The 14,398-nt window shown below is 41.6% G+C and overlaps 1 protein-coding gene across 1 annotated transcript in view; it reads right to left on the bottom strand.

The window, feature by feature from the left end:
• Window positions 1-1,014: 1,014 nt before the first annotated feature.
• LOC139291756 (protocadherin alpha-C2-like) overlaps window positions 1,015-14,398 on the bottom strand; it is a 33,489-nt gene continuing 20,105 nt past the window's right edge. Inside the window, exons 3-5 of the mRNA XM_070913858.1 lie at window positions 14,298-14,362; window positions 10,576-10,661; window positions 1,015-1,322 (exon numbers count right to left, since the gene is read on the bottom strand). Coding sequence (XP_070769959.1) covers window positions 1,015-1,322; window positions 10,576-10,661; window positions 14,298-14,362 — 459 coding nt within the window. The remainder of the gene's footprint in view (window positions 1,323-10,575; window positions 10,662-14,297; window positions 14,363-14,398) is intronic.

Below are 14,398 nucleotides of genomic sequence, written 5' to 3'. Positions count from 1 at the left end.
ATCCTCCCATCTCTCCATCTTTCGGTGCTGTGCTCTTTGCATTCCTCAGTTGGGGTTCTGGCTGTAGATGAAGCTCTCTGTGTCCTTCAAATGCAGTGAGCAAATACAGAGTGATTGCAAAGGATGCTGCTTCCATCCTGAGAGAGTTGATGTACACATGCGCACTGCAAAAGCAACTGTGCAGGACAAAAAGCTTGCAGTGTCTGGTTTTAAGCACATTTCTTTGATGTCAGTTGATTTTCTCCTTTTTTTTATTTCTCTCCCTCAAGTCTCAAGTGCTTTCCGTGTCTACTTTGTCATTGTAAGTGTGTGTATGTGTTGCCATGTTTGAATGTGTGAGCATGCGCATGTGTGCATGTGGTTTCATTGAGATCTCAGGAAACACTGTTGGTAATTATCAGAGGAATCTGCAGCAGTGTCATGTTAGCCTTAGTTTCAGTGACTCTCTCCTGTGCTATTTACAAGTAGTGTGTGTCCAGCTCCAGATGGAATACATCTGTCTCAATCTTCTTTGTCTTTCTTCTTTTCCTTGGCTGGCACAGAGCTTTTTGTTGTTCTTGTACAAAGTATTTGTCTTCTCTCAGAGAGAATGGTTTACACATCATAGTTGGGGAGGGGGTAAGACAGAGGTGCCAACGTGCCCAGTGGGTTAAAGGAGAAAAAATTCAAGACGAGGGCAAAGAGTGGTCCTTCCTAATTGGAACAGATGACTAACATGAGTTGACTCAGGGTGTATAGGCACATAGGGGCGTGGAGCAAAATCAATCATTTTATTGTTTATCAAGGCAAGATCAATAATTTACCTCAGTAAGTGACCGAAGGTAAAATAAATCTTGGTAAGGCCAGGTTCATAACAGAAAGAGCTTTAAAATATTATCATGGAAAATAGGTAATAAAATGAAATTGGAAAATCTGTAATAGTTTTCACATTTTCTTTTTGCCCAGTGGACTTTGGTTGGTACCTCTGTTTTAACAACGCCCTTTTCTTCTTTGCCGTTTTCTCTTTCTGCTCCTCTACTCATCTCCATCATCCTTCCCCTTATCCTTCTTGTCTTTCTTCTCCTTCTTCTTCTTCTTTTTCTTCTTGGCCTCCTCTTTCTTTCCGAAGGTGATGAAGTCACTCTTGTCGTCCTCTCCTCCCTGGTTCTGTCTGATGGATATTATGGCGGGGGAGCCAGGGATGATGAAGGCTTCTGGGGGAACCTCGCCAGGTTTCAGGTGCTGTGGGGGTGCACCAGGACCTCCGGGGCCATAGCGAAAGTGCCAGCTGTTGCTGTCTACCCCGGCACCCATTGGGGGGGACACCTCTCCTCCTTCAGCATCTGAAAGAAACATAGAGAGATGGATGATGGGTTATTATTTGCTATCTATTTGTTCCAAATAGATGTGGTCATTAAAACAACCAAATTTAATAATTTTCTTACTCACAAACAACATCAAATTAGAATAATAAAGCTTTTTACATTACAATTCAGACACACTGGATGAGATTTACTAAGCCTTTTGCAGCTCATCAGTGATGCATTCTGCACCTTAATGAATGTTATGAATGCTATTCATGAAATACACCAGAAACACAATTTGCCTGCATCTGAGGTACAGGTTGTGTCTGTCCTTCATGCATGCGCTTGATTTGAGCGAGGACTGAACAAAATGATTGAACGGATTCTGCTGGATTTACAAACATTAGCCCAATTTACAGCAGAGCCAGTTCTATGTGGAAATGCATCCGTCTCTGAAGAGCAGGTGCACAGTAAAGTGGCAATTGTAATGTCTGATGAGCACACAACCTCTGTTTTATATAATGTTAAGATGTTGTATTTATTGGCTATAGTAATCTCACATTCATTTTAAAAGCCTGTTAACTAATTTAGCACATATTTCTATGGAATAAAGGGTGGCTATATCGCTGAGCTGCTACTGCACCGAAGCAAACATGTTCTTAGGATGACAGGTACACAGTGGTGGCTTGTATTTTTTATAAGCAATCTTCCTTCTGTGCATCATTTTATGTCCTTCCATCTGTTATGTAATTAATGAGTATCTTTATTTCGTATCACTACATTTTGATTTCTTCTCAGACAAACCCCACTGAACTGCACCTTCGAGCTCACAGAAAGGGCCTGTAGGAGGTAGTCTCAGAAAATTAGCTGCTGCAAATTAAATAAAAGGCACATTGCCAATCTGCACTTTTCTATACGTAAATCAGTGTCAACACTTTGACTGCAAGGAGATTTCCCCGATATCCACAGCAGCCACTGTAAAAATCTAATTGGTCAATAATGAGAGGCATTCCATGAGGAGCACCCATGACGTGCTGTAAAAGACGAGAGGTGGTGGCTCGTAATGGGACGTTTCCAAGAGACTGCTAAGTGGGCAATGAATCAAAGGCTCCCTCCTGGCCAAAGCTAACATCCGTGGCACTGTTTGATGAAACATTAAACCCTTCATCTTTATGTTAAAGGCTGAGAAAGTGTTTCAGAAGAAAAGCAACATTTTACTTTTCTTGGATACTGTATTTTCTGCCCTACATAGAAAGCCCTTGTGTGTTTGCTCAGATGTTTGTAAAGTAAATTTTAGTGTCCAAGGAGTTAAACCAGTAAACTGCCTTCTAAGGTGACTGGGTCTAGCCGAGCAGCCCAGTTGCTTCCCAGTTAACGGACAGGTGAGAAAACATTGCCACAGAGAGTTTCGTACTCTACTGATCTGCCAATGGATCTGAAATGTCCCCAGAAAGAATTAAATAATTAAAAGGGTGCTAACATGTACATAATAAACTCTTTGTTGAAAAGGACACTGGAAGAACAGTGGACACAAACCAAAGACGTCAGTAATTGGCAGGTGTGTCTGTATTTAGGATGGCATTAACAACCAATCTGACCATGCATCACACCCTTCATTATGTGGGTGTGTGTCATTATATTGACGTCTATGTGCAGTATATAACAAAAACTAAGTTGTCTACCAGCAAAAGACCCCATCACTTGGGTTCTTTCCTCACAGCAATGACCTACTTGCCACACTTGCATCACATATTCCTTTTATTTCTCCGACTCCTTTTCTGAGTTCTTTCCAAAGGGGAGATTAACTGAGCAGGACTCCATCCAACCAGAAGGAACAGTGTCTGGAAGAAGAAGCCTGACCTCATGCAGTACCCAGGGCATAGAGAATACCAGCTTCCAAGCTTATCTTACCATGCTATTACCCAGCCGGCCTCACAATATACACTTTATGTTTTGTTGATGTTCAGTTTTTTTTTCATGCTGCATCTCTGACACAAAATGAACCGTCATCCTAAATATAGTTGGATATAGAGAATACAGTTCTGACTAAAACTATGAACGTACTGTCGGATGCAAGCTGAGTTTTATCCAGTCATGATGACCTGGGTGATACAAGAGATAGTTGTTATAGTGACCATAGGGACGGACTGATATACATAAATTCTCCATTTCATCACTGAGACAGAACATGAGTCTCATATGCAGTTATTGTGTTTGTGTTTATTAGTTCCCTTTTTCAAATATAATGTACACCAATCTTCTTCCCTCATTCATTTTATCCCTGCTTTTAATTCATATTTAGCTCAATCTTCTTTCTTGTCTTCCCTTCCATATTTTATAATTTTCAATTACCAACTCTCAGTGAGATCTGTTCACAGGGAAGGATTTCGTTGAGTAAATCCATTGCAAACATGATGTCTCCTGCTTGGCATACAATCCTAATCAGTCATAGAGGCACGCACTGCTGTGAAGCTCCTCCTTCTGCAGGGAGACTGCCCGAGTCGCAGCAGACAATGGCATTAAATGTATTTATTTTAAATGTGTGAAGGTTCCAGCTTCTCCAATGTGAAGATTTGCCCATTTTCCCTGTTTTATAACTCGTTAAACTGAATAGCTGGATTTTGGATTTTGGACTGTTGGACGTTATCTTGGGCTTTAGATAATTCTGATGAACATTTTTCTCTATTTTCTTTCATTTTATAGGTCAAACTATTAACAGCCTAATCGCAAAAAAAGGAAAATAATTGTTAGTTACAGCCCTAGTCTGATTTGTCATGTTTAATTCCCTCAGATATATTAAAAAAAAAAAATCAGACTGGGACGACTGTACAAACATTAAGTGGGTCATGCATTTGATTGTTTCACATAACTATTCCCCAAAAAGCTCTCACTGACTTTGACAACACAGCTGCAAGAACCAAGGGAGAGGACAGAATTTGACAGAGACTGAGAAGACAGGCTAGATCCAGTGTCTGCAACCTCCACATGTAGACACAGAGACAGCTAGAGTCACATTCATTTATAAGGCAAGACTCTTCCCCCAGTTGATAAATCCTCATCTGACTCCCCAAGCAGAAACATGACCCTCATTCTATAATCTCTAAAGGAAGGCAGAAACAGAAGAAAAGGAGAATACTGGAGTGCAAGGCATTGCCTGCCTTGCTCTAAAGTGTCCACTCTCTTGCCTCTGAGAAATTACCTGTCTAACTCAATGTGGGAACTTGATGAGACACCAGTGCCCAAATGCAAACTTACACTCATAAACAAAACAACACCCCGGAGATTGATGAGTCATGCTGAGAGCAGACAGAAGGGTAAGGCAAGGCAGGGCGACTCTCTTGAAAGGGTCAATGTCTTTCAGGAGAGTTACAAATCATGGGACACACTTTAAGTCTGTGTTAAACTCTTGTGCAACTGAAAAGGTCATGTCTTAATAGTCTTTGCTGCTTTGTCCTTTTGAACTCTCTAAAAAACATTTCTAACAACATATGTAATTTCGATGTTACAGACAACATTGACAATATGGGCTTTGACCTGTGATGTCAGCTACACATCTTTTCCCTGTATATTTAACCCTTTTGATCTGCCTCCTTATACTGTCTTTTCTCATGTTATTTGCTCTTTGCCTCTTCTCTGCACCTCCTCCTTCACACTGGTAACAGACTCACCTCACCCAACACTGATCTCCACACAGCCATTGCTTCAATCTGATTTGTCGATGGCTGGTGCAGAGCAAAACTTCCTCTCTGTTCCTCTTGCACAACCTCCCTCCCTTTCTTTTCCCTGCCACTCTCTCTCTCTCTCTCTCTCTCTCTGTTCCCTTGACCTTTCAACTAATCTTGCGTGAAAACTCAGCCAGCCAACACCCGTCCCTTCTGAGTCTTAATCATGCCAATCAGTGTTTATGGCAACATTAATGTGATTGGGTATTAAACAGCTTGTCCATCAATGATAACTACCAGGCACATTAGAGACGAGGATGGTTTATTTGTTTCATAGTGATGACTGTTGTCCCTAACTCTATTACTCTCTCCACGTATCTGTAACTTGCACAATTTCCCTCTGCGTTTGAAATGCTTGAGTGACACAAGCCACTGCAATCAATCACTTTGCATTTCAGACTGTGATTTCCTCCATATCTCCCCCTGAGTTTGGTCTCTGTAGTCTTCAATCCAGCGTCCCTGTGCCGCCCAAGGTTTTCACAGTCGCTTAAATCACCCGAGCTCCATTTTGCCACGTCTACTTTATTCATCCCCCTTGTCTTGCCCTACCATCGGCCAGTTGGGCAGAAGCGCAGTGGAGCGCAGTGCAGCGTTACATAACGAGCTGAGGAGGAAGAGGAGGAGGAGGAGGAGGAAGAAGAAGAGGGGCCAGGAAGTGCAAGGATGCAGATATGAAACACGATGCTCACCACCAAAACGGAGGGTGGGAGGAGGAAAAAAAATGGATTAATTAATGGTGCAATTGTTTTCTTTCCACATGGTAGTGGTAGAGCAAATAGTCAGCTGGGACCACACCCTTCTTCAAGACAGTACCTGTGTCTGTTAGTGTGCCATGCAGTGTGTGCTGATAAAAATATAATGTGATGCTGCTGTCTATTCAAAATCTAATTCTTATTCATGTGTCTGTGTTTTCCCTGATATGCCTGGGTAGTGACAGAAGAATACATTTTTGTGCCCGCATAAATCACCATATACACCCCAGTCTGCTAACAGTAAATGAAATGAAGAAATAAAACTGTTGTTGGTAATAATGATGGCCGGTTGCTGGTTTTGCCTCTATATATATGCATATTTGAGTGTATAATTGTGTGTGTGTGTATGTGTGTGTGTGTGCCTGTTTGGGTTTCATGCCAGGTTGAGCACCTTGCTGTCTGCTCCCAGCTGGATCATGTGGCAGATGGTGGACACAAGCAATCCCAAGTGACAGGACTTAACCCAATAAAAATAGCACTGAAATGTAGGTGTATGTGTGGGAGTTGTGTGTATATACGTTAGTGTGTCTAGGTGCTGTGATAAAAAAGAAAACAAATGGAGAAGTAGAAATTGATTTATTCTCCAGAGAGAAAGAGAGGGAGAGAGCTGGCAAGACATCTAAAGACTCAGAGAGCACAGGGAACAAAAAACAGAGTGACAATAAAGGAAAGCAAATAACTGAAGTGGAGAACAGGAAACAGATGGGCGGAGGGATTCAGAAACAGTGAAAAGTCCCTGACAGCTTCTAGATGGCTCTACTTTGCCTTTCTGATTGTGCCAAAATCTTTTCATATCAAATGCACCTTAACTGAAAGACTGCAGCTCTAAAGAATGGTAACTAGCCTTCGATTGAATCAAATCTGTTTTTATCTCTTCTTTACCTATCTCTCTGTCTCTTTTTATCCACCACTGAAAAATCAATAAAAATGTACTCATAGAAACGTACAGTTAATGTAAATGGATGAGGTCATGGTCATGTGGTCAAGTCCGGAGGCATTGAAGGATCAAAATGAAGCATGAATCCTCTTTGACCACCTTTTTCTCCATCATCCCTCTACACTTTCTCTCCCTCACTTGGCACTTTTGCCTGTACCCTTGAGTCTATTTTTGCCTTGACAGGTGCCTGCAGTAGTTGATTACTGTTAACTCTCATCAAATCTGTCCTTCTCTGTTCCTCTGTGAATATGTTTCAGTGTGTGTCTGTGTGTGCGTGTGTGTGTGTGTGTGCGATCTGGGGTGATAAAAACAGTAAACCTGTATCCACCTCTGCAGTACACCACCGCCCCGCTGAATGTAGGTCACTCTCCTTCAGTTACTCACTCCTCTGCTCTCTCCTTCACTTTACACCTCTTTACGTCCAACTCTCACTTTGCAAACATATCCCTCCCTCCGTTAACTCTATCGCTCCCTCCCGCTCTGTTTTAGCTTTTGCTCACGTACATGCATTTCAGTCAAAGCGTCCCTTTATCTTGTCCTTCACCTGATGCCAGTCAGCTTTTTCTTTCCCCCCCTCCCCCCCTCCTTCAGCATCTTTTGTTCCACGCCATATGTTTGCACCCCTATATAACAGCCCCTCCTCCCTTCCTCTCTCTCCTGCCAATAATAAGGGCCATGAATGGTTGCCGTGGAAACTACATCCTCCAGTGAGGCAGTAGGACATTGGTAGGAGTCATGGTGACAGTGCTTGTGGTGATGGAGAATAATGCTGCAAGCCCCCCCCCCCCCCCCCCCCCGTCTAGTCTAACCACTCTCCCCTAGCAACAGCAGCCTCATACAGCTTCCTCTCTTTCCTTTGCAGACTTTGCTACCGTTAATCACTCGGATTTACTCATTGTCACTCCCTCCCAAACAATTTCTGTCCATCGCTTCTCTACCTTCCTATCCACCTTATCTTTTATTGCTCATTCTGTTGTTTCTTTTCAATCTCTTGCTTTGCAACATGCCCATCTCACTCCTGTCTCTCTCTGCCCACATCTCTCCAGGGGATGGCTGCAATTCTGCACAGTTCTCTCTGAATCTCTATGTGCCCTTGGTCGAGAGACAGAGCTGTGAAATAGAGGGAGAGACAAAGGAAGGCATAGAGGGAGTGAGGCACAGATAGGGAGAGAGGGAGTTAGACAGCAAGCAGAACCCTGATTTCATTAATGTGGGTCTGTTAATCTGGGCGTGGGCTGCTCCATCTGTCACAGCAGGAGCAACACACAAAAACACACTGAGAAACACAGCCAAGCACACATGCACAAAAACACAAAATAAAGATGCAACGACACAGACACACAAATTGATAACACACAAATCCACACGCTCAAAATCAGAGGGGAAGAAACAGGGGCGTTGTCGGCTGTGCCAACGTGTCTCACATCGAAGCAAAAAATAGACTGTGAGGCAAAACAGCACCCTGTAGGTACAGCACCAAGACGGAAACAACTCCCTCAACAAACCAAACTCCCTACATACTCCTGCTCCCCACCTAAAGACTACAGGCTGCCTAACAAACAAGCAGATTTAGTTATAAATAGCACAGACTATGACTCATAGTGATGTGACAGGCCACATTGAATCAATATCTCCATTTCTCTCATTTCTGAGACATGATAAACAGAACCAACTTGAAAGTCAGAACACAAATCTTTCTAATATCTTGTCCTCCAGTCAGGGAAATAAATCCTTTTCATATCATCTGACACTCTTAACCCAGAATTATCCTTAATCCAACCCTAAATTTTGACCTGAAGCACAATATAGCCCTCAGCTAATATTTCCAGTTTTAAACTGACTAACAATGAGATAAAGAAGGGACAGTTAGCCCCCAGGCAATGCAAGATTAGCATGTACACAATGTGTTGTTCTCGAACTGCCACGGCTTAATTAGACCCTCTTAAATCCTCACCAGCTGATCCCGTTAGCATTGACCCACCCTGAAGACGTCACTACTGCCTGTTCTCTTTTCTCTCCGTCTTTCTGTCTCTCATGTTTTGAAGTGCCTGCAGGCTGTAAGTCCTCAGCCAAGGCAAGAAATCGATGGCAGAGCGGAGGAAGGTGTGTGTGTGTGTGTGTGGACTGGAAGGGACAGTAGTTAGTGTGTGGGTAGTTTGTCTGCCTGCCCAGCCCACCGCCTCCTGTCTATAAAAGACACCAGGCCAGGCCATCTCTACATTCTTAATTACAACAAATCACCTCTTTATCTAAACTTAATTTCACTGTCGCCATCGCTCCAGTCCTCTCATTGTACACACTAATGTCTAGTTATCTCACCTGTCTCCTCCTTCATTTTACTCCACCACTCTACCAAAGACCACTCTTTTCTCTATTTCACTCTTAATCCTTTTTGACCCCACTTCCCTGTCATCATGAGGGAAGTCAAACATTGACAACTGAATTCTTCTCAGTGCACTGAGGTCACTGACAGGGTGCATGCAGTGCATCTTTGATCATAAATCTTGGTTAGGGGCAGGGAATATGGCATCATATGCAATGACATTCACATTACAATGTCCGTGAAATGTCATCTGGCATTGAGTATGCTGTCATTTAGAGTTTTGTTATGCTCCAGTGTTCCTGTTCTTACAATTCTTCTCGCACTGTTTTCCTCATCTGTAGTGCTTCGTTTGAGCCTTGGTGAAGCCTTGTCCACTGTGATGAAGGCCAAATGGTCATAAACATTTTGTCTTTCGGAAATAAAGAGACGTCTTGCCACTGAGTGCAACCCTCTGCTGTCATCAATAGTTAACATAATAAGGACAGGGCACGATTCTTTATGGGTGAGGTGGAAACTCTACATGTAAGTCCACCCTTGCAATATTTTTGCACATCTGACAACAACACTGCGGCAGAAGGTGTAAAATGTTAAATTTAGACTTAATGGTTATCAAGCAACAAGCTAAGTTGACACTTCCATGTGCGTCACTTGCCTGCAGCTGCTTCACTCACAGCACAGTGCTGCCAATAATTATTCTGTTTTGAATACCACTTTGAATTTGACATACAACTGAAAGGCCTGATGGCTTGAATTATTTAAAAAATGGTCTCCTACACGAGAGCAATATTAAAATAAACTACAAAATAGTTAGTGTTCAAATGCATGTTGAATGTAAGGCACAATTATGTAATGCACAGATACATAACTCTAAATGTCTCTACGTTATATAAAATAATTGAGAGCTTACAAATATATTCAAATATTAAAAATGAATACTATTTGTTGCCCACATCACCCACCCCTAATCTTGGTCTTTGTGAGAGTGTATAAAAGAGCTAGAGAATGAGAGCGATCCACATTAAGAGGAGAGAGAATGTAATTGTGTTTTATTATTCTTCTCTAATGTGTCCTCTAATGTTTGTCCTCTGTGGCTCATGTCTCTGTAAACATCTTGCTGATAATCCAATCAACTATTGACTCTCTCTCTCTCTCCCCCCTCTTTTTCTCTGTATTGTCTCCCTTCCTGATACAGAGAGCAGAGATATCCATCTACGCCTACGTAGCATGTGTCATTTCCTCTCCTTGCAGCAGTGGGAAGTGGCAGGAGTGGGTTGGGCGATCTCGCAGCTGATATCTCTGTTATCCTCATTTTATTTCTCTCTCGTGGTTTAATAAGCTCTTGAGGAATGTACAGTTACTGGAAGATAGTCTTAGCTGGCATTGTTTGAATCTCTGTCATGGAACGTGTCACAAAGAGATCCATTAAACCGTCTGTCACTATGTTAGACCAGTAGGACTAGACTAGGTCCATGTGTGCCAACTAGACCTCTTACTTACTAAGCCAGTGTTTAAATGAGTTGTGATTGGTTTAGATGAGAGTAGCATGACTGAGACTTACCAGCGGCGCTGGATGCAGTGGGCCAGTTCTGAACCAGGACCCCCTGGGCTCCCTGCATTACTGAGGACTCTTCCATGTGCACTGAGCTGAAACACAAAAAACATACATGCACATATTACACACTGGAAAGGTATTCTCTCATATAATATACTAAGCCTGCACAGCTGAAAGGCATCCATACCCTCTGTTGTGATTGTTTCATGTGACTAAAATATAAACTCACATATCTGATTCTCTCATTTCCATATGTTTCCTATAATGCATGATATTACAGATTCAATCACTGGTACAGTTTGTGGGGGTTGGAAATGCTACATACAGATTAGGATTTAAGTATTCACCCTACATTTTCTGAACATTCTCTGGATTATGGATTACAGACGGCTGTTCTTAGATTTTCACACTCTCTCTGTGGGATTTCAGCACCCTCCCCTCTATTGAGAAACACCACACTCTCTGTAGCGCTGAACAACAGCAACAGAAATGCTGCTACAAACCATGGTTCTCTCTCACTGCCTCTACCTAATCTTTAAAAAGGGAAGGATGATATTTTCTACCTCTGACAATAAGACTTTGGTCATGGAGATCCAGGTGACACCTGTTTCTGACATGAACCAACAGGAAGGGCAGAACCTCTGTTTAAGGGTCAGTTAACCCAAATTAAACAAACATACTGTAGCAGGATATCTAACCATAGAAAGTAATATGAAATTATGTTTCTGTGATTTGGCTGCATCATCCATTTAATAGCTACCTCTTACGCTGGACGTAAGCAGCAGATGAATGACTCTCTTAATCTAGACTCTTTTGAGTTCAAGCAAAAGGAGATAATTCAGATACAGAAACATATAAAGCTACACAAATTGTTATTTTAAAACCACCACTCTGACTCTCAATCTCTACCTGCTGCTGTTCCACTTTAATCCACCTGTCCACCCTTCTCCCCACTGTCCCCGAGTGTAAAACTGGGTCACTAGAAGTTAAAACCTTTACTGAGGTATGTGTGAGCTGGTCTTTCTTCCTGGTAATTTGTGTGCTTCTGAGGTATCAATAATTGTTTTACTTCTTGAAAACAAGACGCTTTCAGTCTTCAGGGAGTACTAATATAGAATTTAAATGTAAATAAGAGTTTGAGTCTGTAGTTTAATCATGCTGAAGACAGTTAGAAAATGTATTTACAGTAGTTTTGTGAAGAGCGCAAGAGTGATTTGGAGATGGGGGCCATTTTAAATGCTGCTAAGCAACAGCATCATCAAGGTGCACTAATAAAATATTAATGGTAAACACTGGACTGACTCATCTTCTCAAACCGTCTGTAAATACATGCTTCCTCATCATTTCCCAGCATTAATTCTTTCTCATAAGGCTAATTGTATACTACAGTGATCACAAAATAAACTCAGGCACAATCTCAAAAAAAAAAACACAATTAGGAGGAAATGTGCATTCCACCAGAAAGTAGACAACATTAAATGAGTCAGTGACATTACATGTTGTTTGGGTGTGGCATCCAAAATCTAATACAAGCTCTGATTATAGATGAAAATCAGTGAGGCTTGGTAATGGGACATGGGGGATAGTCAACTTAAAATACATCAGAGACAGATTTAATATGTTAGACTGGTTCACACAAGCACATTAACTCTCATTAATCCCTGCTGTAATTATGAGGGAATCTGTGTATCGTTAATGACACTCAGATGCTACACAGTTAGTAATCTGACATGGACATCAGAGTGCACAAATAAAATACATATATACACTATGTGTATCTACAGTATGCAGATCATGTATAATCTAGACATCACATGCTACAACATGCACAACACATACATATACACTTGGGCCAGAAGAATGCTGTTTATATGGAACTGTGACTTTTAATGCACTTTTAATGTGGTTGTCTCTACCCTAACACTGCCACAGCCACAGAGATACATTTCTCTGTGTACATGTAATCATTATTATGGGTTTGGGTGTTACAGCGAAATGCTACTTTTATTTTCTCTAACATAAGGACTGGAAAGCCAGTTGCCACCAGTATTATACTGTACAATTTCCCCCACGGGGATCAATAAAGTATTTCTGTTTTGCTGTTTGACGCCAGTGTCTCAAATCTACCCATCTATGCCACATCTATCTGTAGGAAGTGGATAGATTCGGTAGATCACATAGATATGATAGATGATAGGTGAGATAGATAGAGATATCTTGGCTCAGTGTAATTCATTAAGCCTGTGACTTTTTGTAATTATGGTGCCAACTCATTAGCATGACCCTTGATTTGGTTGGGTCCATCTGATCCCACAGCAGGTAGCCCAGTGTCTTATGGGTAATGTGATCATTGGTGTGGTCATGCAGCAATCCCCATGTCCCTGATATGCCATCTTTCCACCGGACTACCTGCCCTTCATCCATCACTGACCCCCCCTCTGCTTACCCTTCCCTCCTGTCAGTTCTCCGTCTGTCTGTGGCGATATTGAGAGAGCTGTTCTCAACTGCATTTCTCCTCACTACGTCACTTCTCTCATATTTCACATTCAATTCTTTTCAATGATCTTTATAAGAGTAAGAATTTCTGCTCACTAAAATGAGATGTTTTTAAACAAATTTAGATAATTTGGGGGTTTCTCACAATTTAACATAACTGTATATTTAATAGAAATAATGTACATTGGGAAATGCAAATGTGTAAAACAAGATGGTAATTATTCAGTTTTGGACTTGACTGATGCTAAGTCCCACCCCTTTTCCCTCAGCACTGTGATGACAGCTGAGCAACAACTGGCAACTGACAACTGGATCTCAGACATCTTTACTGGAATCGGCCAATGGTCGAACCTTAGTGCCTCACCTGGCTCTGTGGTACAAAGATGGGTATGGCTTTGAAGACATTTAGAAATGTTGCCTGGGGGCTACGTAAGAGTGATGCTCTGTACCCTTTTCATGTTGATGCCGTTTATTCCATTTCAACAAACTAAAACGGATTTAGTGAAATGTCAAGTGTGGATTAGACTGTGCAATAGACCTCAATGTCAGCTCAACATCAACACCAAGAAGTCTTGTAGTCAAAGGTACCATTATCACCTGACTACATAACCTCTAATAAGTCACTAAAAAAATATCTAGCATTAACCAACCTAAAGGGAACCAAAAGGGTGTTGTCAATCTTTTTAAACAAATGACTACTTTTATTTTATCTCAGTTTACTTACATTGCCTAAACAGCAAAGGAATGTTAGATGGATATTATCTGTATATGCACAACTTTGCTTTAAACAGACATATTGGAGGACTAATGATAATAGATATGACTTCTCAGTATGAAATTATTATCTTTGGTCTCCACTGCACAATGACAGGGCTTCTCCCTTTGAACTGACAGAAGAATCATTTCATGTTTTTACATCTTGGCTCGATGGCAAACTGAAGCCATTTCTGTACACTATTTGAGGATATAATAGTTATACGACTCTCAGAACTAACTGTATACTTGCCTTAGGCGGCTAAATGAAGCATTGTTCAAAGTTGTCTGAGGTAGAAATCAGTCTTAATGAAAGGTGGGTGGTGCTTAAGATCAGTCAGTTAGAGAATGGTGCAGGATTTGGTTATTTGCTTAAATCTTATCAATTGGGACAATGGTGTACACGTCTCTTGGAAAGTGACTGGTGAGGTATGATGAGATACTTACTGCAAAGTGACAGAAAAAAATGGGATGCTTACCTCTGCATTACACCTCCTGCTCTCAGGGAGGCTGAATATCTCCAGTCTGCACTCGGCACTTTGGGCTGCAAGAGAGAGTGAGAGGAATTGAGTCTTAAGTA

The sequence above is a fragment of the Enoplosus armatus genome, chromosome 10, assembly GCF_043641665.1.
Source record: "Enoplosus armatus isolate fEnoArm2 chromosome 10, fEnoArm2.hap1, whole genome shotgun sequence".
Classification (NCBI taxonomy): Eukaryota; Metazoa; Chordata; class Actinopteri; order Centrarchiformes; family Enoplosidae; genus Enoplosus; species Enoplosus armatus.
This window is presented reverse-complemented; position numbering and strand designations above follow the sequence as displayed.